This window comes from Gastrolobium bilobum, unplaced genomic scaffold (genome assembly GCF_033153095.1).
Source record: "Gastrolobium bilobum isolate Gb01-03AN ecotype WA unplaced genomic scaffold, APGP_CSIRO_Gbil_v1 utg45058, whole genome shotgun sequence".
In the NCBI taxonomy this organism is placed as follows: Eukaryota; Viridiplantae; Streptophyta; class Magnoliopsida; order Fabales; family Fabaceae; genus Gastrolobium; species Gastrolobium bilobum.
The window spans coordinates 26,901-51,908 of NW_026899611.1; the positions used below are offsets into that span (position 1 = coordinate 26,901).

General features: G+C 34.7%; 4 protein-coding genes across 5 annotated transcripts; 2 read left to right on the forward strand and 2 right to left on the reverse strand.

Annotated features, from left to right (window-relative positions):
* Positions 1-3,992, reverse strand: LOC133291957 (dihydrolipoyllysine-residue acetyltransferase component 5 of pyruvate dehydrogenase complex, chloroplastic). Of its 2 annotated transcripts, XM_061490317.1 has the most exons (7): positions 3,339-3,992; positions 2,958-3,278; positions 1,768-1,959; positions 1,584-1,671; positions 675-745; positions 511-594; positions 1-389 (listed from the first exon to the last, which is right to left on the reverse strand). In XM_061490317.1, exons 1-7 carry the CDS (start codon positions 3,807-3,809, stop codon positions 285-287), a joined length of 1,332 nt encoding a protein of 443 aa, XP_061346301.1. In that variant the 5' UTR covers positions 3,810-3,992; the 3' UTR covers positions 1-284. The 2 variants fall into 2 exon arrangements, with proteins under 2 accessions (XP_061346301.1, XP_061346300.1); XM_061490316.1 differs by having other exon boundaries at positions 2,958-3,992.
* A 3,824-nt stretch (positions 3,993-7,816) lies between these two features.
* On the forward strand, positions 7,817-11,999 carry LOC133291958 (tetratricopeptide repeat domain-containing protein PYG7, chloroplastic). Its single transcript, XM_061490318.1, has 6 exons — positions 7,817-8,108; positions 8,532-8,619; positions 8,927-8,990; positions 10,376-10,659; positions 10,868-11,014; positions 11,412-11,999. Exons 1-6 carry the CDS (start codon positions 7,900-7,902, stop codon positions 11,691-11,693), a joined length of 1,074 nt encoding a protein of 357 aa, XP_061346302.1. The 5' UTR covers positions 7,817-7,899; the 3' UTR covers positions 11,694-11,999.
* A 3,166-nt stretch (positions 12,000-15,165) lies between these two features.
* LOC133291956 (protein SENSITIVE TO PROTON RHIZOTOXICITY 1-like) lies at positions 15,166-17,883 on the forward strand. The gene is made up of 2 exons (XM_061490315.1): positions 15,166-15,309; positions 16,235-17,883. The coding sequence occupies exon 2, from the start codon at positions 16,264-16,266 to the stop codon at positions 17,794-17,796; it is 1,533 nt and encodes a 510-aa protein (XP_061346299.1). The 5' UTR covers positions 15,166-15,309; positions 16,235-16,263; the 3' UTR covers positions 17,797-17,883.
* A 2,519-nt stretch (positions 17,884-20,402) lies between these two features.
* Positions 20,403-24,672, reverse strand: LOC133291959 (FHA domain-containing protein PS1-like). Its single transcript, XM_061490319.1, has 7 exons — positions 24,393-24,672; positions 24,195-24,307; positions 23,054-23,824; positions 21,343-22,962; positions 21,125-21,257; positions 20,700-21,019; positions 20,403-20,606 (listed from the first exon to the last, which is right to left on the reverse strand). Exons 1-7 carry the CDS (start codon positions 24,670-24,672, stop codon positions 20,403-20,405), a joined length of 3,441 nt encoding a protein of 1,146 aa, XP_061346303.1.
* Between the last annotated feature and the right edge of the window lie 336 nt (positions 24,673-25,008).

Below are 25,008 nucleotides of genomic sequence, written 5' to 3' on the forward strand. Positions count from 1 at the left end.
TAATGCAGATTATTAGACAGTAATGAACAGCCAAAAAATTAAAAATTTATAATCAGACAGCATTAAAGAAAAATGAAAATGGCATATTTGACAAAATCTCATTTGAGAAACTACAACTCAGCTTTCCTATTCAAAACACTGCTCCTGTTCTTTAATTGGCTCCTCATTTACGGCTTGTCAACAATCAATAACCCATAACCATGATGAGAGGAATCATACCCAGAAAGAAACGTCTTTCATTTTTTTAACCAGAAAATGTGCCATTAGAATGTAGGTAAAGGAGACTAGAAAGTAAGATCTTTAGGGTCCTCAATAATCTGTGACAGTGTTTGCAGGAATGAAGCAAGATCAGCACCATAGATTACTCGATGATCTGCTGTGACATTGACCTGCAAATTTGCATTTCTTCAATTACAAGAAAACAGAAGTCTGGGCCTGGATTTGCATTTCTTTAACAAAATAAAATAAAATAAGTGATGATCTTAGATATAAATGCCTGGACTCTCATACCTGCATTTGGTTCTTCTTTCCAATGCGACCATCCTTGGTAGCCACAAGAGTTGGCTGTGATGATCCAACAGCCATTATTGCTCCCTATACAAATAAATCCAGAGAATGATCACATTCATGATGTCCATCACTGTTGTAATTTGAACACAAGTTAGAATACTCACAGTTCCAGGTGGAAGAATAGCATCAAAGCGATCAACGCCAAACATTCCCAGGTTGGAAAGAGTGAAAGTACCTAGAAAAACAAAAGCGAACAATGAGGGAGGAAATATCAGAGAGAGAGAGTCCTTAATTTGGCTCAATTGAATGCCAGAGTTCAACAACCATATAAAGGACATAATATACCCCGTCCTTTAGGTAAATATGACAAATCTGTATCTTGCTTCTTCAAGAGATCCCCATATCAGAAACAATAAAAACAAATATATCAGGTAGAATCGTACTAGCCAGCACTTTATAGTCCACACAAAATGGGCCACTGATGGAACCCGGAAAAATACACTACTGAATTCATTAACAATAGAGGTATAGCCTCTTCTAACATACACTAATACAACATAAAATGCAGAAAATAAACCCAGAAAGCCTCAACTCCCTCAAACCAAATACCTAGGCTCAAGAGTTCCCTAGAGGTCTCCCAATTTTCCCACTAAACCAGCATTCAATTCATGAATACCTACACTACACATATTGCCTACCACAGAATAATAACAAGAAAGTATAGCCTTTAAAATTCTATGAATTGTAGCAGCAAAAGGAAAAGTTTAGACAATAGATGATTATCCATCAGAGCATCATAATCCAATTTTCAGACTGGAATTAACCTTTAGAACAATAGCCCATAACAATCATGAAATCAACTAATGTCATTCATCTTTGAAAGCTCTGAGCCATTCCTTTCTTTTGGACTAAGATAAATCTTATGTATATAGTGAGACTCTGATGATATTAATGTTAAGTTCAGTATCAATATCCTAATCCTTACCTACAAGATTTAAGGATTCTACGATAAAATGGAAAACTCATTGAGATAAAAAAAATCCCAGTAAAGTATAAATATGTAATTACTATACCTGTGTTGTATTCATGAGGTTGCAGCTGCTTGGCCCGGGCCTTATCAACCAACTCCTTCCACTTTCTTGACAATGAATACAGATCAACCTACCACATGCATCAAATATACCCTTTTACAATTAAGCACCATCTTACATTAGAAGGAAAAAAATTAGAAGCTGCTCAAAATAGAGTATCAAAAACCTTATCAGCATCCTGAAGCACTGGTGTAATCAGTCCGCCATCTGTCGCCACAGCAACTGCAATGTTGATGCTGCTATTATATGTAAAGCTATTACCATCTCTACAACTAGAGTTTATAACAGGGTGTTTAACCAGCGCAAGTGCTGTAGCCTTGGCAAGCAACGCTGTCATAGTAACTCCCTTTGACTTGATCTGATATTTCATAAAATAGAATCAATCAATAAAGAAATATTAACAGTTTGGGCATGAATCCAGAAGTCCAGGGTACTCAGAATAATATGAAAAACTGAAGATATCAAAGTATCCTAAACGGCCTGCAGCACGTTAAAATAACAACTTCATGAAGAACATATAATCATACATGGCTAGCGTTTTTCCTTTTATTTAGCTGAGAAATTCGTTAGTTACACTTGGTAACAAATTTCTTTCCCAGCTTTTTTTTATCGATTTTGTGTTCTATGAAGATCCTGAATCCTTGCATTTGGCTTTGTCAATGACTAAACTACCCATTCATCACAAGTCCCAAGAAAGCCATCCAAACTCCAAAGTAAGCATACATAGTAGTCAATTCTTAAATTGGATAAAGTGTCATGACATATTAGACATTGAAATCTCCAAAGAACCATTGTGATATTCGTCATCTAGTAGCAAGCATAGTCATAATATATCATTTAATAAAATAAATACATAAATCATTGACCTGAGATATTTAATCCTAATCTGACTCTATGAAAAGGTTGAAATATTCTAATAACCGAACCACTTTCTATCCAATATGATCGTTGCAAACATATCATACAAAGAGTAGTCCAGTTAATAAAGTTAAGAATATATGGTATTTACTTTGTGCTAGAACATTCACACTTAGTACTGCATACAAACTACAAAGTATTTAAGTTCCTGGTTTTCTTTTCTTCACCCTTTTCTTTTTTTTGGGCGGTGAGTGTGAATCACTAAAGGCAACATTACCAAGCTTAGTCCAAAAAACAAGCATGAATGATCTATAACAATGACGTGGCCACCCTGTGCAGTGCATTAAACATGTCATTGCAACATTGCACAACACAAGAGAAAAACAAAAAACAAGCATTGAAATAAAAACCAATATTATCCACATGATATAGCCAAGCCAACAACAGTAGAAAACCAAAAGAAGAATGTTCGATGCATTGCATATAAAAAAAACGGACCTTCTTGTAGAGAGCATCAAGCGCATCAGTGAAGATGGTGTAACCAACTCTGAAAGTGGGAACTCCCAAACTCTCCACCATATTCCTACTAACAGCACTCTGCATTGTCGTGAAAGGAACCACACTTCCCAACTCAACACTCTCAGAAGAACCAACACCAACACCAACATCAACACCAACACCACCACTACTTGCAAATGCTTCAACATCCTTGGCTACAATCCTCCCCATTGGTCCACTCCCAACGATTTTCCCCAATTCCACCTTCAACTCCTTCGCAAGCTTCTTCGCATACGGCGACGCCACCACCCTCTTTCCTCCCTCCGACGCTGGATGCCTCGAAGAAACCGCCGGAGCCTTCGCCGGAGAAACGGGACCCACATTATTGACAACCACAACCTTCTCCGGTTGAGATTCCAATGGTGGTGGTGGTGGTGGTGGTGGTGAGGGTGAGGAAGAAGAAGATGAATGTGATTGAGCTTTGGACATGGCTTGAGCAATCTCGTCCTCGGTCTCGGCGAGGAAGGCGATGGGAGATCCGACGGCGGCGACGCCGCCTTCTTCGACGACGATGGCGGCGAGGTAGCCGTCGTAGAAGGTCTCGACGTCCATGTCGGCCTTGTCGGATTCTACGACGACGACGCTGTCCCCTTTGGAGAGCTTGTCACCTTGGGATTTGATCCACGACACGATTTTGCCTTCGGTCATGGTGGAGCTGAGCGCCGGCATGAAAATTTCCCGGATCTTTGCCCGAAAGACGAGGGGTCTAGTCGTTCTCCGTTGGGGAATAATGCCGTTTCGGCGGAGGGCGGAGGAGGAAGGAATGAACGGAGTCTGAAGAAGCTGAGCCATGGAATGTGGAAGAAGAAGAAGAAGAAATGAAGAATAAGTTTTATACACACACAGACACACACACACACACAGAGAGAGAGAGAGAGAGAGAGAGAGAGAGACTGTGTGAGTTATTAAGTGTTAACTAAAAAAGGGGTTTCCTCGGATTCATCGAAAGAAGACGGAGGTTTCAACCACCATACCGGTGAACATAACGTCTCAGTGTTTTGTTTAGGTTTGGTGCTACTATTCACTAAGCTTCGGAGGAAAAAATAAGAAATAAAAAAAAAAGTCATAAAAGTTATTTTCCTTCATTTCTTAAATAAATTAAAATTATAAAAATATTTTAATTTCTACTTCAAAATAATATCATTTTAGGTCAGAACAGTGACCATTTTGCCACGCTTCACCGAATTATTTATCAGACTGCCACACCAATAGTAAAAATTTTCAGAATGCCACGCGACATATTTCTCAACACTGTGCAGGCGAATTATGCTTGCAAATAATTCGTTACACAGTGTAGCGAAATATGTCATGTCAGGCTGCACAGCCAACAGTAATGACACATGTCAAGCATGCAATAATCCAAGCAGGCAGTAATCCAAGCCTAATTTGCTACATAGTGTAGCGAATTACTGCCTGCTTGACACGTGTCATTTTTGCTGACTGTACAGCTTGACATGACATATTTCGCTATACTGTGTAACGAAATATTTGTAAGCATAATTCGCTGCATAGTGTAGCGAATTATGTCGCGTGGCATTCCGAGAATTTTTACTGTTCTGGTAAATAATTTGGTGAAGCGTGGCAGAATGGTCACTCTTCCCATTTTAGGCTCAATGTAGATAATTTATCTGCATGCAATGCAAAAAAAATAAATCCTAAAAATAATTAAAAATGACATCAAATGAACTTTTAATTTAATTTGATTCAACGATAATAAAATAATCGTAAAAAATTATATTAAAAAAATATAAGTTTAACCTACTCAAAACAATTAAAATAAAATTTATTATTACTTATATAAAATTACTCAATTTTATGTTTATATTTCTATTTGGACGTGAACACAAAATCTATATGAAAAGTTGATAATTGTATCTACGAAGCTTAAGGTCAAGATAACTGACAACGAGAAATCTAATACCTTTAGCCAAGGTTCGATGGAAACACAGTAAGGGATGTCTGTAGAGAGCTCATTAGGGCTTATTAAGAGTGGTTTAAAATGTGATGCGGAAAAAATGATGACTTGGAAAACACTATTCTAATATATACAAAGCATTGTTCTATATCTACCATCTCGTTCGTAGGTGATGATGGTAGATATATAAGAGGAGGTACATGATCGTAAGTCACAAATCAACGTTCCAGATTGCCGGAGCACGTGTCTTAGCGCATTTGGTATGCGGAATTCTCTAAGATTTTCACCAAACTGAGTTTTTTTAAATTTTATATTTTTAGATATTATCGTAAACTGAACAGAAAAATTATATTTCTAAAAATTAAGATTTTTAGATAAAAAAAAAAATTCTCCCTCTACCGGACGCTGCTTATCTATTGAACCTCCTAAGTGAGAAGTCCAACTCGACATCAGCCCTGGTCCAGCTATGTGACTTTCGGAATGATCCCCAAGGCAACTTCTATCTATGAAAAAGAATATAAGGAAATTTAAATTCGTGAACATTATAAGTTGTTTCATAATCTCACTTTTATTTTTTACTGATTTTTGGTTTTTAATCATGACATGCTTTCATGCCTTTATTTATATGTATTTAAAAATTATAAAAAATATTTGTATTTTAAAATATATAATTAAGGTAAGATCCTTTGACACATCATCTGAGAGCTATTAGATAAAAAAGATCAATGACTCTAATTTGTATGCATATGACACCATTGATTTTTTTATCTAATGACTCTCGTATGAAGTGTCAAACTTCAAATTTGACACCAATATCAAACGATCCTACCTCTATATAATTTTATGTCCGGAAATAGAAGTGTCATAACTTTTTTTCTATTCATTCCAATATATTTTTTCCTGTAGTAGAACCCACAATATTTATGTGTCTATAACATAATACAAAAAGTGTCATGCACCATTATATCTATAAAACCCTTTTATGTCATTTTAAGTTCCTTTGTAATATTTTTTCTTTCACTCTCTATTTCTAATTTTGTAAAACAAAGAATATAAAAGACCAATATATATATTATTTAAAATAACAAGTGTTTGGTACATGTAAAAAATTTTTTACCAGGGAAATATAATTACTAGGTATTTGCAGGAAAAGCGAGTTAGGTAGGAAAGTTAAAAAAAGTTATTTGGTTGGGCAAAACATTACCGAAAAAATTGAGTGAAATTCCCTGAATCTATGTTTGGTTGAAGATAAAACATTGATGAAAAATTACAAAATAATCCTTTTACAAAATAATCCTAATGAGAACTACTGTTGCTTAAAGTCATCAAATTACAAAAACCTTTTTTTCTCAATACTCAAAAGCATCACACCATACCCGCAGGGATAGAAATAGGTGTGCCAATTGGCTGGCTGTTGTTGCTGCCCACGCTCATGAGAATTATGTTGTTCTTCCTAATTGTTCCCAATGATTTTTTTCTTTGTTGGGATCTGATGCCCAGCTGATTAACGTTGTTTAGCTTTGCTTTTCTTTTACGCTTAGGCCCATTCTTTGTACTTAAAAAAAAAAAACATCACACCCATTTGTGCAAAGAATAATTACAGGGTTGTTTTTATTTTCTACTTAAATCTTGTTCTACTTTTCACAGCAAACAAAGGGTAGTTTTGTTACCTCCAATGTTCACCTTTTTCACTTAGATGATTATCACTCAAATACCACCGTCGAAGTAGGATTTAAGGGGGTGTTTGGTAGGTGATTTTTGATGGAATTGCTGGGTAAGTCGGAGTAGGATACCATTAATGCCATGTTTGGTAGAGAGTTAAGAGAAATAAAACTACGCAATCATTTTACCCCTGCAAATCAGTGTTGTGTGTAAATTGATGTCAAAAACACTGTTTACAAATACCACCTTGAAGGTGGATTTGCAGAAGAATAGGAAAATGAAAAAAATTAGCTCTACTTTTGTTACGAAAATGTCCATCTTCCGAAATCTTGTGCTACCGCATATCCATCAATATTAAATATAGTTACTGCAGCTTATACCACTTGAACTGCATATTAAAAGCAATGCTAAATTAAAAGTAGAACCCACAATCCTACGATCGAGATCTTGAAGGCATTATTTACATCTAGTACATACATATACATAATTCACAAGATAGTAGTCACACCATGTATTCTAAAAAAGGGTTATTTTGGTAAATGCAACTCATTTTTCCATTAATATTTTACCTCCAACTAAATATAGATTTCATAAATTTTTTCTGGTTTGTCATTTTAAATGACAGAGAAAGTTATGTCATTTTAAGAAAGATACAAACACAGAAAATTTGAATTTTAAATTAAAAAAACTACCCATTTTCTCTCTTCTATGATTTCTGTTTTTCTGTGTCTATCTCTCTCCTAAAATGACATAACTTATGTCATTTAAAATGACAAATAGCAAACTCTTTTTTTTTAACCAAACAACTTTTTTTACATTTTCTTATCAAACTTACTTTTTCACTATTTTCTTAGTAATTATATTTTTCTAGTATTTAAAAATTTTCTCCTGAACCAAACGTCCACTAAGTATAGTATTTTTGGTCCAATTTTACATACAAAATTCAATTGCTCGGCAAATGGGTTAGCTAGGCAAATTTTTTGATAATCTCTATTTACCCACTTTCAGATGTCTAGCAATATTTCAAAATAACCTGTACCAGATACATTGCATAAAAACTCTGTTTTTTTTTTTTTTGTATTCTTTTTCTAGTTTAGAAGAATTTGCAATAAGAGCAAAGACACAGTACGGGTACATTTAGATAAATTCCAGAAAAAAGGGTATTTTTATTATATCTATATTATTAATAAGGATAAGTGGAACGTCATGCAACGGTGTTATTTTCCGTCCGAGGTGGCACAATCACAAGATAACCTCTGTAACTCAAACAGGAACAGCGCAAAAAGTTGAAGAGAAGAGAAGAAGATGAGGGGTGGTTCCATTTCCACTCACTTCCTCGTTTTCTCATACTCTTCTCCTCCTTCTCTTTCCACTCTTATCCCATCCAAATTTATCACCAAACCCATCAATGAATCTGCTCCCTTTACCCTTATCTGCAACCAATTCCCTTGCAAACTTACTGCTTCGTGGCCTTCCCAATCCTCAGCTCCTCATGGTTACTCTTTCTCTGTAAAGTAATCTCATTTCCTATCTCTCTATACTTTGACCAAAATTGTTCAATTTTATGCCATTTTTGCCTCTTGGTTGAAAAAAATATTAAAGCTTGAGTAATAATCGATTCATGGGGGGTGCTTCTTTTGGCTTTCTTCAATGCTTCATTTAAAACTTGTTAGCCTTTGATGTTGTTTATGAGAGTACTGGATTGTGTTTTTGGCTATTAAGTTTTCTTTTTCCCAAGTTTCAAGTTGTTTTTGGGATGTTAAAATTGAATGGTTTTTGTCGAATTAAGTAGGAAGGGAAATGAATTCCTAGATATATAGTGTGTGTTACATATTTATATTCAAGGCATTCAGTTTTGTTACCCTTTTAGATGTCTTGTTTCTTTAGTGGTTCAGTATGATGCATGGATGATTGTTAACCTGAATCATTATTTACAGAAAGATGAAAGCCTCGAGAATTCAGCAAACAGGATCCACTCTATATGGAGACAACCTTGATGCAAGGAAGAGCAGGATTGTGCTTCAGGTTGTTTTACTATTACCTTCTTTACAGCAAAATTAAGCATTTTATTAGCTCTACTGATATACTTAATCTTGTGTTCCATCTTTCCGCTTAAAATTCTCATCCTCTCACTCTTTCTTACTGTTACTACTAATGCATTGATTTCTCTTCTATTTTCCTGAAAAAATCAGCTCAAAGACTTGGTCTTGTCTAATGCTTCATTCCAAATACCATTATCAGTTTAATATTGAAGTATTCTCATTGTTCATGCCTTATGTTCACACCTCAAGTTCTGGATACTAAGTTTTTCTTCCATTATGGACGAAGACAGGTGTTTCAAAGGGAAATGCCAATGGATTCCATCAATAATACCCTTATCACAAAACAATCTGAGAGTAATTCCCTGTTCCCTGTTTTTAATTTTCTTATTCATAATATGTTATAGCGTACCATGAGTGAATTGGTGTCATGTATTTTATAGAAAAATGACAAATTGTGTAATTATAAAAATGTATATGCTTTTGCTGATATCAAATTTTCCTGCATGCTGTTGGTTTTGTAGATACTGACCATCTGATGATCTGATGTTATCATGCTCAAATTTTGATAAATCTTTGAAGCACTGTATCTATATAATGATCAAGAAATACTCCACTATTATGCCAAGATTAAGAAAACATAAAGGAAAACGATCATGAAGTTTTCTGGGTCAACTACAGGACTAATTATTACACCAGTCTTATGCATTTACATTTACCAAAGTCCCTAGGTTAATTACATTATTGTATATAATGTTAGTGATATGGATGTTCCTTTTTTGCTAGTTGAAAAGGTGTCTGTCTGTGTCTGACTGTTTCTAATGGACTTGATTTAATCGATGTTATTTCACTTATTTAAAGTATATTACAGATTTGTTTTTGTAATTTGATTTCCCCCTTTCCGTTTCTCTTATTCATTTGTTTTAGTAATGGACGTTTTTTGAGTTTGTGGTTGATATAGGTGTCAACCATCCATGACCAATCATGGATCTGGGGATGGGTGAATGAATGGGTTGGGTGACCCTCTTTATGAACAGTTTGGCAAATAGTCTAACCAAACCCATTATTTTAGATTCTTGGGTTAAATAGTTCAATCTATCGAAAAAACAAATAAATAGTCATAGCAATTAATAAATTTTTTTTAAAACACCAAAGTATAACTCTTCTTTACTAGTATAAAGTATAAACAAAAATAAACAAAAATTTTGATTCAAAATAAGAAAAATACTTGAATAAGTCATAAAAGTAAATATAGACTAGCTTGTTGAACAGGCTTAGGGGTAAACCTGCATAATTGGCCATGTTAACTGTCATAAAAAGATTTTAAATTTTTTGCTGAGTAAGAGAGCCAACCCACCTTGATCCACCTCAGCCATTGGTTAAGGGAGATGGGTAAAAATTTATGGACTGAACCTGTCTTTAGGAAGGTTGTCTTTAGGAAGGGTGCAAAGGGCCAAACAGTTGGAATGGATTCAACCCAATTTGACAGCTCTAGGTGGCAATTAGAATTGTGATATTTCCATGAAATTTAATTGTATGGATTGTTCTTAATATTCAGATTACTAAATAAGTAAAATTAATAAAAAAAAAAAGTTGTGTACCTTGTTAATTCTATGCATTGTGCTGAACTTGGTTCAAACATTTGGGCAAATGTCAGCTAATTCCAAATCTTCAATATTGTTTTTAACTTGCATTAGTCACTTGAGACATCCTTATTCAATTTTTTCTTGGTGGATTTTCAGTGAATGACTTTACAGCCGAGGATCTTGAAGATGAGGGAAGGTCATCCAAATGGGTTTCAGCATTCTTGTTAGGACAAACTATATCAATGATTACTCCTGATGTTTCATACGCAAGCAACTCAGTGAAGATAAATGAGATATATGAGATTGGAGAGTTGTTTGATTTTGGGATCCAACTATTATATGTGCTATTGTTATTGGGTTTGCTGGGTGTTGGGACTTACTTTGTGATTCGCCAAGTTCTTGTCCGCAGAGAACTTGACCTTTCTGCCAAAGAGTTGCAAGTAAGAGCCTATGCCTCTTCCTTTTGGTCCTTTGGATTAATAAATGTTTCTCATGAACAAAACATATGGTATTAGCGTACCTGAAACATATCAGACCATATGTGATTATTTCTTTTTTCTGGTTTGGTCGTCGGTACCATAATAAAGATTATACAAAAGAGTTGTTTTATGATCCTTTTTCCTTTCTAATTTTCTTCCACTATCTCAGGAGCAAGTAAGAAGTGGTGATGCAAGTGCAACCGAGCTTTTTGAACTTGGTGCAGTGATGTTAAGGAGGAAATTTTACCCAGCTGCTACCAAATTCTTGCTTCAAGCAATTGAGAAATGGGACGGAGATAATCAGGATCTTGCCCAGGTTAGATGTATTTGATATATAATTGTTTGATTGCTAATAAATTAAATTATAAAATGGGCAAACCCCGGCGAACAAGACTCCTCAACTTGCAAGGATATAGAGGTGAGGGTTTATTGTTTGCAACTTTACCTTTGTATTTTTGCAAAGAGTCTGTTTTCCAAACTCGAACCCGTAACCTCTCGATCACAAGGAACAACCTTACTGCTGCTCCAAGGCTCGCCCTCTTAACAAATTAAATTATATATTGGTGAATTTTGAATTTACCTTGAAAATGGGAGAATGATAGCATCACTATGCTGTTGGATTATAGTTATACAATTCTATCATTATGGGCCTCTTGTGATATGACTTGTTAACAACTAGTTTGGTAATGATGACATCCAATCCATGAATATAGGTTTACAATGCTCTTGGTGTCAGCTATATCCGTGATGGGAAGATTGACAAAGGAATTGCTCAGTTTGAGACAGCTGTAAAGCTTCAACCAGGATATGTCACAGCATGGAACAATCTTGGTGATGCCTATGAGAATAAAAAAGAATTGAACCTTGCTCTGAAAGCATTTGAAGAAGTTCTACTATTTGATCCTAACAACAAGATGGCTAGGCCTAGAAGAGATGCTTTGAAGGATCGTGTTCAAATGTACAAAGGGGTTCCTATCAAATCAAAAGAGAAATGAATACCATTGCATCAAATAACACTATGAATATGGCACACTTAAATACACAGTTTTTAATGAGTCACTTGGTTGTGTTCGAAGAAATTTTGGTTGGTTTGATGTAGTTGAGGTAGACCATTGCTGGGAATGGTTGAAATGAGGGTCAGTGGTCAATTCTCAAATGGATTAGAAAAGACTCTACTTTGGTGCTGATGGGGTATTCACGTGTGAAAATTCTCTTTTCCTTTTTTTTTTCTTTTTCTTTTATAAATGGTCATTATCATGCATTGTTAAAGTGATCCTCTCATTTCGTCATTGCTTAAATCATTTTTCTCGAAATCATTGATGGCTATGTTCTGGATCGGGGCCTCCATTCTCCATTTTGTACTACTAGAATATGGTTACAGGGTATGGGTATACTTGCTAAAAACAAAGGGGAAAAGTCTAGCGTAGGGTGTAAATGAGTCGGTAGCTTAATAGGTGCCTATAATTTAACTTATATCAGATTAAATTTGACCTATTACATACAGTAAAAAAGATCAGGCTCGGTTTTTAAAAAAAAAAACTATTTAGAAAGTAAGTTATAGACTTTCTTTTAAAGGTAGGATCTATAAAACCTATAGGTCAGCTTATATTATATTATTTATTTTAAATAAAATAAATAAAATTATTATTTTAATTATTAAATATCTAATTGCTTAAACAGACTAATAGATCTAGGTTAATATTTTTGTTTAAGGCTAACATATCAGATCAGACTTAGCCTATTTAAGAAAAACCCTAAAGGATGTTTGAATTTTGTTAACTAAAACAGACTAATATCTACTGCAATCTCATAATAATATTTTTTAGAGAAAAAGATAACCGGTATTTTGATAATTTTATTTTTATCTAGTAACATGAATTTTTTAAAAATGTCTTTAATTTTTTTTAAATCCTAAGATTCTTAATTTTGTGTTGCAGAAAATAATTTTATTTTATGTGGAGAAACACAAAACCTAAAATAATTTACAAGAAACAATAAATTATGTCACTTCGTTCTGTCCTAGAAAGATACAACTTTACTTGGAGTTCTACTATTGCCGCGACTTCTCGGCCTCATTCTTCAATTCCAATCTCTATCTCCAAAAATAAGAAAACGATTTGATTGGCTTTTACAAATCAAGGCACGAGCATGCGACGGTTTATTATTGTTTATATAATGGAGATCGATCAACACACTTCAACAAGCTTGAAGAAGACAAAAAATAGATCTTTCAGAATGTGACAGCTTGCTATTAGCTGGAACAATGGATTCAATGTATAAGTTGCAAGGGATAATTTGAAATTTGACATTAAATTCTAATCTTTAATTTTCGCCAATCAACACTTATCACTCATTAGGAATCAAATTCACTGATTAAAATTAATTCCCAATAAATAATAACTGTTGATTGGCAAAAATCAACAGATAGAATTTGAAGTTAAATTTTAAAATTTGACACCAATGTCAAAGAATCCTACCCCAAGTTCCAAATATTAATTGTACCGATATTTTTTTTTTCAAAAGCTTAGTCTTTCAAAGGCTCATATACTTTGGGCATTAATAATCTATCTTCATTTATATATATATTTTTTTGGGGGGGGGGGGGGGGGGGGGGTAATATTGCTAAAGTAATATGGATATGACATGATGAACTAATTTGTATGAGTAGCCAGTAATGTATACAAATAAAATTGTAGTTATTGGAGAGTTCCAAGTAGTGGAGAGGAAATTTCAAAGAAAGAAGGAAGTTGAGGGACTCATACCAGCTGGCTAATGGGTCCTATGTGTAGACTTTTCAAAATTTGTTACTTCTATTTCTCATCCAAAGCAATGGATCAAACTAAAAAAAAAAAAAAAAAAAAAACTCATACCATTAGCGAGTCAAAGTTGAATGCAAAAATAATTCATTTATTATAAAATAAATCACAAATCTGTATTAAGTCAAATTTTATTAGAGAAGTATTTCAAATTTATTTCACAATATATCACCACAAGAAGAAATGAAAATTTCGCGCAAGTCTTTCAATAAACCCCAATATAATTTCAAAAGTTACTTCCAGTTTTGAAAATAATTTTTGTATAATCCACATATAAAACATTTTTTTTAACATGTGTATGGAGTAGCAACAAAATTATATTTTTTTAATACATAGTAGATCCTAATCTCAATTATTACTTCTTAAAATAAAATTAAACCTTAAGGCATTCAGTCAAAAGAGATATTAAAAGTGTAACTAAGTTAAGTAAGGTTGTGTTCTACACTTATATGCACTATACGCACATGTCAAAGATTTTTTTTTTAAAAGACAAAAGATGAAGATGAAAAAGAAGAAGCAAAATCTATTTTATACTACATCACCACAAGAATTTGGTGGAATAGCTTCACAGAATCACAAATATCTAGAAAAGCATATTCAAAAGAGTGCTGTGTTTACACCTAAGAAATTCATTGCAACAATGCTAGAATTTAAAGTCGTGTATCTGAACCTAATCACACATCACGCATTCACTTTTACTCTTAAACTACTCTCTCTCTCTCTCGTAACAATGTTACGTATACATTTATACACGCGTCACTTCAAATTTTCGTTGTTTTCACTATCCAATTATAGCTGAATCATCTCATTTTTTTGACTCCTATATTCTAATTCCGTCATAATAAGCGTATGCGAGTGTATCTCTCATTTTTCTGTATCACGTATAATCTTACAAACTGAATATTTAATAACAAAAAATGCATGTGAAAAAAAAGTGGAAAGTAATATCACTAACGAAAAATAAAATAAAATAGAGACAAGTTTATAATTTTTTACTCAACTACTTGTATTTAATTTTATAAAATTGTAATTTTCTTATCAACAATTATCAGTTTTACACTTTTCAAAGTCCAATACACGTGTTACCATGTTTTTTTTCAAGGTCATTAAGGCATGAACTTGGAAGCTTAGTACATGAAAAGGAGCACCAATCCTTTACTTGTAGGGAGCGTAGCTTCCTGGGAAAGGTCACACACCCTTTCACCAGTTTCACTCACCCCCACAAGAACCCCCCCCTCCACCAACTCACCCCATTAAACATTGTCTATTTTTAAAATCCAAGTCAAATTTGCATATGCATGCATGTTTATAGAAAAACCAAACTTCAGAGAATCATCATCCTAGGTGGGTTATGTGGGACCCTTTGGCCTTTTCATCTCAAAACATAACTCAACACTTTTTGTCTTTTCTCTATCTTGTCCATCTCATTGATCTTCCAATCATCTAACACCACGATCAAAGCCAACCAACGGTTGAGATTGATGGATGCGGAAATAAGTTGATAAGAAATGGACCCACAGTGTGGGTCCCTTTTGGGGTAAACAACATTGACCCCACAGATGGACGGCAGTAATAGTGGGGTTGACCAAATATGGTTCCACCGTGTTTACAACAGAACATAGTTAAGAGTTAAGCTTCTAGGTAAACGGAGATTGCTTATATAAGACTCACTTCAGTTCCTATGTTTTCTTTCTCATCCCATATTTTTTTTTTCTCGTATTATTTTTTTTTTCTCTCTCAGAGAAATGGAGTTTTCATATTGTTAGAGCAACCTTTGAGTTTTGAATCTGTGACTGTAAGTTCTTTCATTCCATGATTTAGTTTATTCTATATATTTCTGTTGATGCTTTGAGTTCTAGGGTTTGGTCAGAAAAACATGCTCCTTTTTCTGCCCCTTGTCCCTTTTTTTTTCATTTTTTATATTTGTGCCTTGAATGGCTTATTGAATCTTTTGATGGGTTTTCTCTGAATTGCCTTTTTTTTTTTTCTCCTACTGTTCTTGGGTCAAAATCTGAATTGGTATTTAGTTGCAGCCAATTTTGATATGTTGGGATTTAGGGTAGTTAATGATTGGAAAGAGCAAGAGGTGAGAGTGGATGGGTTGGGAAATCTTTAGGTATGTAACTATTAAGTTCTCCCTGTAAGAGATTTAATTATTGAGTATCTATAAATGGGGCATTAGAATATGCAGCTTCATATAGAACTGAAGGGTGATGGGTTGAGGGTTTTGCTTTGTTCTGATTGTACGATGGTTTGAATATTTGTTGGGAGGGGGAAATTTCAGAATTTGGATCCAGTTGGATCTGAAGTACCTGAAGTGAAGAATAGGTTGATCTTGAGAGTTGAGACTACTGTGTAGGTATTGAGTAAATTGAAGCCTTGGCTTTTACTAGCTAATTAGCCATGTAGCCATCTAAAGTTAATTGATTTGCTAGAGAAATTTTGATTTCATGAATTTTTTTTATACCGATTGTCAATCTTATGGTATGTGATATTTGTATTCGCATGGACACCTATATTGAATGTATATTCCTTCTAGTGGGGATCATCTACATGTTTTTTTCCCATCATCATGTTGATTTAGATCCTTTTAGTGGTCGCATCTAGTTTGATCTTTAGTAAATAATCGAATCCGATATGATATTTTCTTTTGTTAATTTTTTATAAAATATTTGATGTACATCACCTGTTCTTTACACAAGTGTACCTTTGATTGGTAGGGATCTTGATTCCTCATAAAGAGTTTAAAATGGATCGAAAAGGAAGCTTATGTAACAACTGGGCAAGGTCCTCTTCCTTAACCTCTCCTGGGAATGGATTACAGACGAATTTGTCCTCAGATCCTCCGTCTTTCTATGGGGTGAGGATTGAAGCACCTTTCAAAGAATTCAACCAACCCTCTCCAACCCAGTCTTTGCTTCGCGGTGAATCTAACAAAGATATTAAGATCCCTGATCAAGAAAATGTTCCATTGAATGACTCATCACAAGCCAATAAAATCGAAGATTGGGATCCCAATATGATGTTGAATAACCTTTCCTTCCTCGAAGAAAAGATTCATCAGCTCCAGGAACTAGTGCATTTGATTGTTAATAAAAAGTGCCAACCTTTTGGACAACCTCATGAGCTCGTGACTCGGGAACAGCAGCTCATCACAGCTGATCTTACATCAATTATTATTCAATTGATCTCTACTGCAGGTAGTCTTCTCCCTTCTGTTAGACACACCCTTTCAAACGCGAATCCATTGGCTGGACAGCTTGGCCAGCTTCGCGGGATGAATCTTCCTTTTGGATCAGGCTCGAGTAGTGGTATTCGGCCACAAAATAATAGTGGAAACAAATTGTTTGATCAGTCCACACATAATGATCAGCCTAATAATTGTGAAATGGAGCAAAACTACAATATGGAAGAACATGAAGCAAAAGATGAAGAAGATGTGGATGAGGGAGAGAACCTTCCACCTGGTTCCTATGAGATTTTACAATTGGAAAAAGAAGAAATCCTTGCACCTCATACACATTTCTGTACAATATGTGGGAAGGGATTCAAGAGGGATGCAAATCTCCGGATGCACATGCGAGGCCACGGTGATGAGTACAAAACTCCGGCAGCTCTTGCAAAACCACATAAAGAAGCTGGGTCTGAACCAACACTTATCAAGAGGTATTCCTGCCCCTATTCTGGCTGCAAGCGTAACAAGGATCACAAGAAGTTTCAACCTCTAAAGACTATCTTATGTGTCAAAAACCACTACAAAAGAACACACTGTGACAAGAGCTACATTTGCAGCAGATGCAACACCAAGAAGTTTTCAGTCATGGCAGATCTTAAAACTCATGAGAAACACTGTGGTAAGGATAAATGGATTTGTTCATGTGGCACAACATTTTCAAGGAAAGACAAGCTTTTTGGACACATTGCTCTTTTCCAAGGCCATACACCAGCCATTCCTTTGGATGACACTAAAGGACTGGCTGAGACGCATGATCTTGAAAAAAAAGGAACCAACAACAGTAAGGTAGGAAGTATGAACTTCTGTTTTGGATCAAATCCTTTAAGTGAAAATGGAGTTCAAAATATCAATGATGTGAAAGGTAATATTGATGATCCTATCAATTATTTCTCATCCTTGAACTTTGAAGGCTGTAACTTTGGTGGGTTTAATGAATTCTCCCAACCTCCCTTTGAAGACTCAGAAGGTTCTTTCTCTTTTCTTATGTCTGGATCGTTTAATCATGCTTCTAAATGTGGAGGTGAATCAAGTTCTGACAATCTGTAGTGACTATTTGTTATGATGTTACCCTCCATAATATCTTTTGTTTCTTCTTTATCCCCTGATTAAGGAATAAACATTTTGTTTCTGTTATATTTGTAAAAAGATAATATCAGGTACTCGCCATCTCTTCATATTAAAAAATTAACTGTTTTTATAGTATCAGTTATTTTTGGGAAAAAAAAATTCAAATTTATTTTAAAAAGAAAAAAAAAAGTAATTCTGAACTAAGTTAATTTAAGGGGGGTGTATTGGATTGAGATTTCAAAGGATTTTAATAGATTGTTTTAGGACAAAAAAATTCGTTGGTATTCGATTAGGATTTTAATGTATTGAAAAAAAGTCACGTGGTATTCGATTAGGATTTTAAAGGATTAGTTTAGAATCCGTCCAAATCCATTGATATTCAATCAGGATTTTAAACAATGGAATCACAATCTCGTGGTATTCAAAAATCCGACGATTTTAATGGATTTTCTATTGGTGTGAATTTCGTGAGACTTTTTAGTGAAAAATATAAATAGGGCAATCTCACCCCCAACCCCTAGGATTTCTTAAGATTCTTCTATTGCAATGTTTTTTTCTTCCTTTGGCAAGTTGATTGCTCGAAATTGGGTTCCGTCATGGGAGCTTCTTCAAAACAAAAAAAAAAAACATATTTTTGATTTATTTTCATCACAAAACAACCCAGAAACCACAAACCAATGATATTTTAATATAATCTATCACAAAAGTAACATTTTTTAGCCATTTTTGAGAAATTTTGAAAGTTTAAAAAGTGATTTTTCAAGCTATGGGTCGCGGTTTTTCTTGGCACAAAAATGTGTGATTTTTGTATTAAAAATAACATAAAACAGTGAAAAAATAACAAGGGAACTAAAACCCTGAATCCAATTTTCGTTTTACATCAATGAAACAATATAAATTTAAAGAAAGATTGAAATTTTCATAATATGAACCTATATTTCGTAACAATGCATTCATGAACCAAATTCCTTCACTATACGAAACGATTTCAAACAATTTTTGTGTCAATAGATAACTAAAAGCTTGTTTCCAAAAGTCCCAAAGCAATTTAAGGTTTCAATGTATCGATTGAAAATTTTTTGAGAAATTTTCTAAATTTTCATGTAATTAAACCCAAAATTTCATATTCGAAATTTTCTTAGAATATTCAATGAAAATATGCATATGATATATGGTTAGAAAATTCCAAAAACCCTAAGGTTTTCATGATCAATTGCAAAAAATTCAAAACGAAATTTTATCATGAACTTTAGGTTCTATATGCAAATTTAGAATTATTTTTATAATTAAAAAAACTGAGTCTTATAATCATATATGCATAGCTTTGATACCAAATGAAGAAGATAATTTTTTACCCATTAGATATGTGAAAAGCTGTTGTTTAGTAATTTTGAATGTTTGTTAAAAATTATATTATGTTTTACTGATTGAGAAAATTATATTAGATTTTACTTTTTTTATTAATTTCATTGCATTTCTTTGTTATTTTTTATGGAGAAGATTATACTTACAACCTATTTTTGTTTAGAACCTTTTACAACCATATCTTAACCGTTGATTTCCATCAATCAAAACGGTTATCCTTCGTTGCAAATCACACTAAACACTAGAGCAACGTTGAGGAAAATGCTGTCTATTGTTGCTTATGTTGATGGAATACGGCGTAGAGGTCTTGTACACTTTTATTTTTTTAGATTTCTCTATTGGTTTATCTATTAATCGAATAATCTGGTTTAGCTGAAAAGAATCGAATAATCTGGTTTAACTGAAAAGGATCACAAGGCCGACAAAGATTTCCGTTCAAAATTATGCATCAGTCTTGTAATTCTTATATGTCATAACAGGGTTTTATTATTCTCCTTTTACATAAGATAGATGTTGTAGAGAGAAAATGAGTATGTCCTATTATTACAAGAAAAAAAAAAAGTGAGGTACGAAAATCGAAGTGAGAGAGTAAGAGAGAAGTTATCTTATATAAAAGGAGAGTAATATTTCCCATCGTAACAATGCTTTTTCTACTAGCTTACCATCAAAAAATGGCCCTGAAAAAAACTTTGGAATCAACATGATGCATAATGTCAGTTGTTTTTAAAAATCAAATGTTAAAAGAATAATACTTTTATTCAAGAGCTTGAATATTTAAATCAAGTAAAAAAAAATAGAATAGCTAAAAGAAACAATATGGGGTATATCACAACTTTTTTACCCCAGGATATTTCACTAATGTGACATTAATTCTTGAAAAAAAAAAGTTTATATTGAAATCCCTTAATAAAACTTGTAGTATTCAAGTTATTCTCTATGTCTATTTATCTCTGTTTCATTGAGTATTTAAATTGATTTATTTTTGAAAAACAAGTTTTTTTTTTTAATTTTTAAAAGAATTTCTGCAAAGAAAAATATTATTTTTTAGAAAGTATAATGAAACAAACAAACATTTAGTTGATCAATATCCACTGCCATAGATCACCCGTGAAGTTGTCCCCTCCCCATTGGATGCAGGGAGGTTTGAAAGGAGAATAGGAGTTTAAGAGTAAGTTTGAAAATTGAAAAATGAAACAATTTAGTGAAGGGTGTTTAAGAAATTAAACATGAAAGTACAAAAACTGTTGAGGGATAAGCTTCAGACCAGCCTTTGCTGGCATACCACAATATTTCTCCCTTAAAACTGCATCATCTTGGAAAGACCAAGTCAGTCCTCGAGGAGAGCTGTTGACCCACATGAACCTCTCAGAGAAGGGGTTCACTAGACTTTGGCGAAATCTCTGCACTGTCTCACATAGCAACCCCTGCACCAATTAAAGAGAGCTTCAAGACTTTGGAAAATGAGAGAGTGACAGTTTACTATGAGATAGTTAACAAAGAGGAAGGAAGTAAAGTACCTTTGCCATGGATTTGATTTTCAAAGTGACATCATCACTAAGCAGGACAAGTTGTCCAACATTCTCCTTTCTTCTATGTTGAAGAGCACATTCAAGGATGTGATCTTCAACTGTCCGTGAAGCAAATTCCTTTGAGCTCTTTGGACCAGGAAAAGCCCAACTCTCTTCAATCAGCATGCATTCCTCCTTTGAGCATTGGATATGAATCCACCATTTTGTGTTCTCCATGCATTCTTCAATCCATTCCAACGCCAAAGAAGCCTCTGAAGTTCTTCTAAAAATTCTAAATTGTTGCTTCATATTGCCCAGTTCCCTTAAGACTGACATTGCAAAGGGTCAGTGAGAACCCTTTTTGTGAGAAACAACAGCACTACATTTCAAACAAAGTAGATGACAAAGGCATATAATGATCTAAAACTCATTACCCAAACTTGGAATGATTAAACGAGTCCCCTTGAGACCTTGTAGAAGCTGCAAAGCTTTCCTTGATTCCTTGTTCAGAAGCGAAGCAGTGTCTACAACCATGTCCCAGCTCCTCTTTTGCTCTCCAATAATATGCTGCAAACAAAACAGATGTAAGCATATATGCTAAACGAACTCTTGAAGCATTCACAATAAGAATGATATATATGTTATGTCTTACAGAAGGTTTAGTGCGGTTGTCAGAAATCTGTCCACAATTATTTGCATCATCAATGCTTTTTGCAGCAGAAACAGGACCAGAAGTCTTTGATTTGCAATTGCCTCCAGAGTTCATTAGTGATTGGAAGGGTACCCTTTCCACTCTGTTCTTTTTTAATTCCATAATATCTTGCTCATGAGCCAAGTTTGTATGACATTGGAGAGGCTTCCTTTGCGGCTTCAACTCTTGGGCTACTTTTGGAGTCTTGTTCACTCTGTTTGAAGCAATCAGGCTTTCAGCTGGATAGATGCCGGGACTAAAATTAGCCTTCGAATTGTGTGACCATTGTGACTTGGAATGTTTAATTTCTTCTAGCTTACCTTTCTTTCTCATAAACCGCAAGTGTAAGGTATTTGGACTAAAGTTTTCCTTATTTGGAGCGAATATATCTTCTTTTCCATCCAAAAAAGAAAAAAGATCCTTTGTGGTTGATTTATTTATGATATCCCTCACAGCACCCATTTCAACTTCAGTGTCAGCATTAGATGTGCTCATAAATCTACTCTTTCTGGTTCGAACCTGAGGAGCACTAGCAGCCTTACCTCTTCTTGACAAATTATTACCAGAGGTTGAACTTTTCTCTTTTGCTTCTACACGGCTTTCAATGATTTCCGTCTCAGAGCATCCTGTTACAGCAATGAGTGATTGTGGGGTCTGGTTCTCGATCTCTTTTGTAATGTCCAAAACAGATTCCTGAGGCACTGAAGAATTCACTGATTCTACTTGAAGTAATATCGGACAGGTGCTACCTGTGCACTCGTTTCCAATATCTTGAACTATTTCATCTGGTGAGTGCCCTTGCTCATGACAAGATTTAGCCTTCTCTGTTGCTTCTACATGACTTTCAAGGATTACCGTCTCAGAGCATCCTGCCACAGCAATGAGAGATTGCATGGTCTGGTTCTCTTTCTCGTTTGTAATATTTAAAACAGATTCCTGAGACGTTGAAGAATTCAGTGATTCTACCCGAAATGATATTGGGCAGATGCTGCTTGCACACTTGTTTCTAGTATCTTCAACTATTTCATCCAGTGTGTTACCTTGTTCATGACAGGATTTAGCATTCAGGTTTGCCTGCAACTCTGACTCCAATTCCTTGCCACGTTTATCTTGTTTTTCATCATCAGACTTTGAGTCCACAGCAACTTCACTAACAATCTTGACTTGTTGAAATTTGGTTTCAGGAACAGCTTCCTCATCTAGCAAAGATGTGTTCTCAGAATTGACCATTCTTCCTTCACTTGTTAAAATATCTTCAATCCTGTCATTATCTCTGAGTGTGCATCCAAATTCAGATTCTTTAGGTATATCAGTCGCAGCACCTGCACCATTTTCATCAAAAGATGCAGGATCCATATTTTTAATGCATTTGTTTCCAATATCTTCAACTATCTCGTCCAGTGAGTACCCTTGCTCATTGCAAGATTTAGCATTCAGGTCGTGCAACTTTGACTTGTACTCTTCGCTGCATTTATCTTGTTTTTCTCCATCAGACAGTGCATCCACAGAAGAATCTTCAACAATTTTGATTTGATGAAATTTAGAATCAGGAATATCTTCGCCAACTAGCAAACACAAATTCTCAGTATTCAAAATTCTTGCTCCAGTTAAAAGATCTTCAATCTTGTCATTATCTTTGACTGTGCATCCAAATTCGGATTCTTGGTATTACCACAGAAGAATCTTCAACAATTTTGATTTGATGAAATTTAGAATCAGGAATATCTTCGCCAACTAGCAAACACAAATTCTCAGTATTCAAAATTCTTGCTCCAGTTAAAAGATCTTCAATCTTGTCATTATCTTTGACTGTGCATCCAAATTCGGATTCTTTAGGTATTACCACAGAAGAATCTTCAACAATTTTGATTTGATGAAATTTAGAATCAGGAATATCTTCGCCAACTAGCAAACACAAATTCTCAGTATTCAAAATTCTTGCTCCAGTTAAAAGATCTTCAATCTTGTCATTATCTTTGACTGTGCATCCAAATTCGGATTCTTTAGGTATTACAGCCCCTGCAGCAGCACCATTTTCATCAAAAGACGCGGGCGGGCCTTGGAATTTCTCCATTTTGGTCCCCTGGACTGCTTCCACAACCGCCAGACATATGTTCTGTGTCAAATATTCCCTCAAAGTGCAAAACAAATTAGTTTCTCCGGGCATCTCTACTTCAGGACAAGCTTCAATTTTAGGTTTGTTATCAACTTCATCAACTGATTGTACATAAGGTGGAGATAGACCCAGGAATCCACATCCACTCTGTTTATTTTCACTGTCAGAGTTTGTAGGAAAATGTGATGTTGCAGTTCCGAAAGAGCCATTCAGAACTCCAAATGTTTCATCTTTGGACTGACTCTTCCTTTCTTCATCACAACAAAAAGAAATAATATCTTCCGGCATGGGAATCTCTTTTTCCACTTTGAGTTCAAAATTCTCATCCTGTAGCAAATAATTGTTACACTCCACCCCACGGATCCAATTTCACCCAAAAGGGAGAAAAATCAAAGATAACAACATTAAACAATACTTAACAAACACCCTGAATAAATAACCAAACTTTTGTATCCCTTAAAAACTATTTCAATTCAAAAAAATTCAGCATCCTATGTTATTCCCAAAATTCCATGTTATCAAAAAAAAAAAAAAAAAAAATTCCAAAAGAAAGGGGGAAAAAATGAAATGAAAGTAAAAGCACAAACAATGTCACAAACACCTTATGGACAAAATTAAAATTAAAATAAAAGTAAAAAGAACCCACCTTGACTATCTCTGCTTGTTCTTTTTCTTGGGGCACAAGAGAAAGAGGAACCCAACGCAAACGATAAAGCCTAGTGGAAACCCCAACCGTGAAGGTGTCACCTTCTTTGAGGTCAACACTCACCCCGGGCTCAAGCTTCCTCCCACACACCCATGTCCCGTGCACTGCACCACACCACACAGAATCAAGATTCAAAGAAAGAAAACAAAAACGATTCGTTTAGTTGAGTTCAAAAGATTACACACATACCAGAAGATAAATCGAGGAGGGAAAGGGTTCTTGAAGAGGGCGCAGAGCGAATCTTGAGGTGGAAGCGGCTTACGCTGGGGTGTGTCAACACAATGTTGCAATCTGGGTGTCTCCCAACCACGATGGTGTCCTCTTTCTTATTGTTGTTGATGATGAAAATGTTCTTGATTATTGCGTTGTTCTTCAGCACCGTCAACACTGGGATTCTCTCCTCCTCCTCTTCTTCTTCTTCTTCTTCTGGATTGTTGTTATTCTTATCTGCCATGGCAATACCAGCCATTGAACAAAGAAGAAGAAGAAGACGAAGAAGCTCCTTTAGTTATTGGAGTTTTAGAGTGAGACTGTGAGTGAGAGAGGATTTGTATTTTTTTGAATATTCGAAGAAGGCATCGTTGGATAACGGCTATCTTTCTTATAAGCGTTACCAAACCAAATTAAATGTTACAGAGGCATGCACCGAATATAATTAGTGTTTATCTTTTTAAATCACATGTTATTTCACTCTCACACACAAAAGTGAGATTCATATTTTTATTCTTTTATCAACTTTCTCTTCTCGTTTAATTATCTTTTTCTCTCTCTTAAAACGACATAATTTTACCTCATTTACAATGAT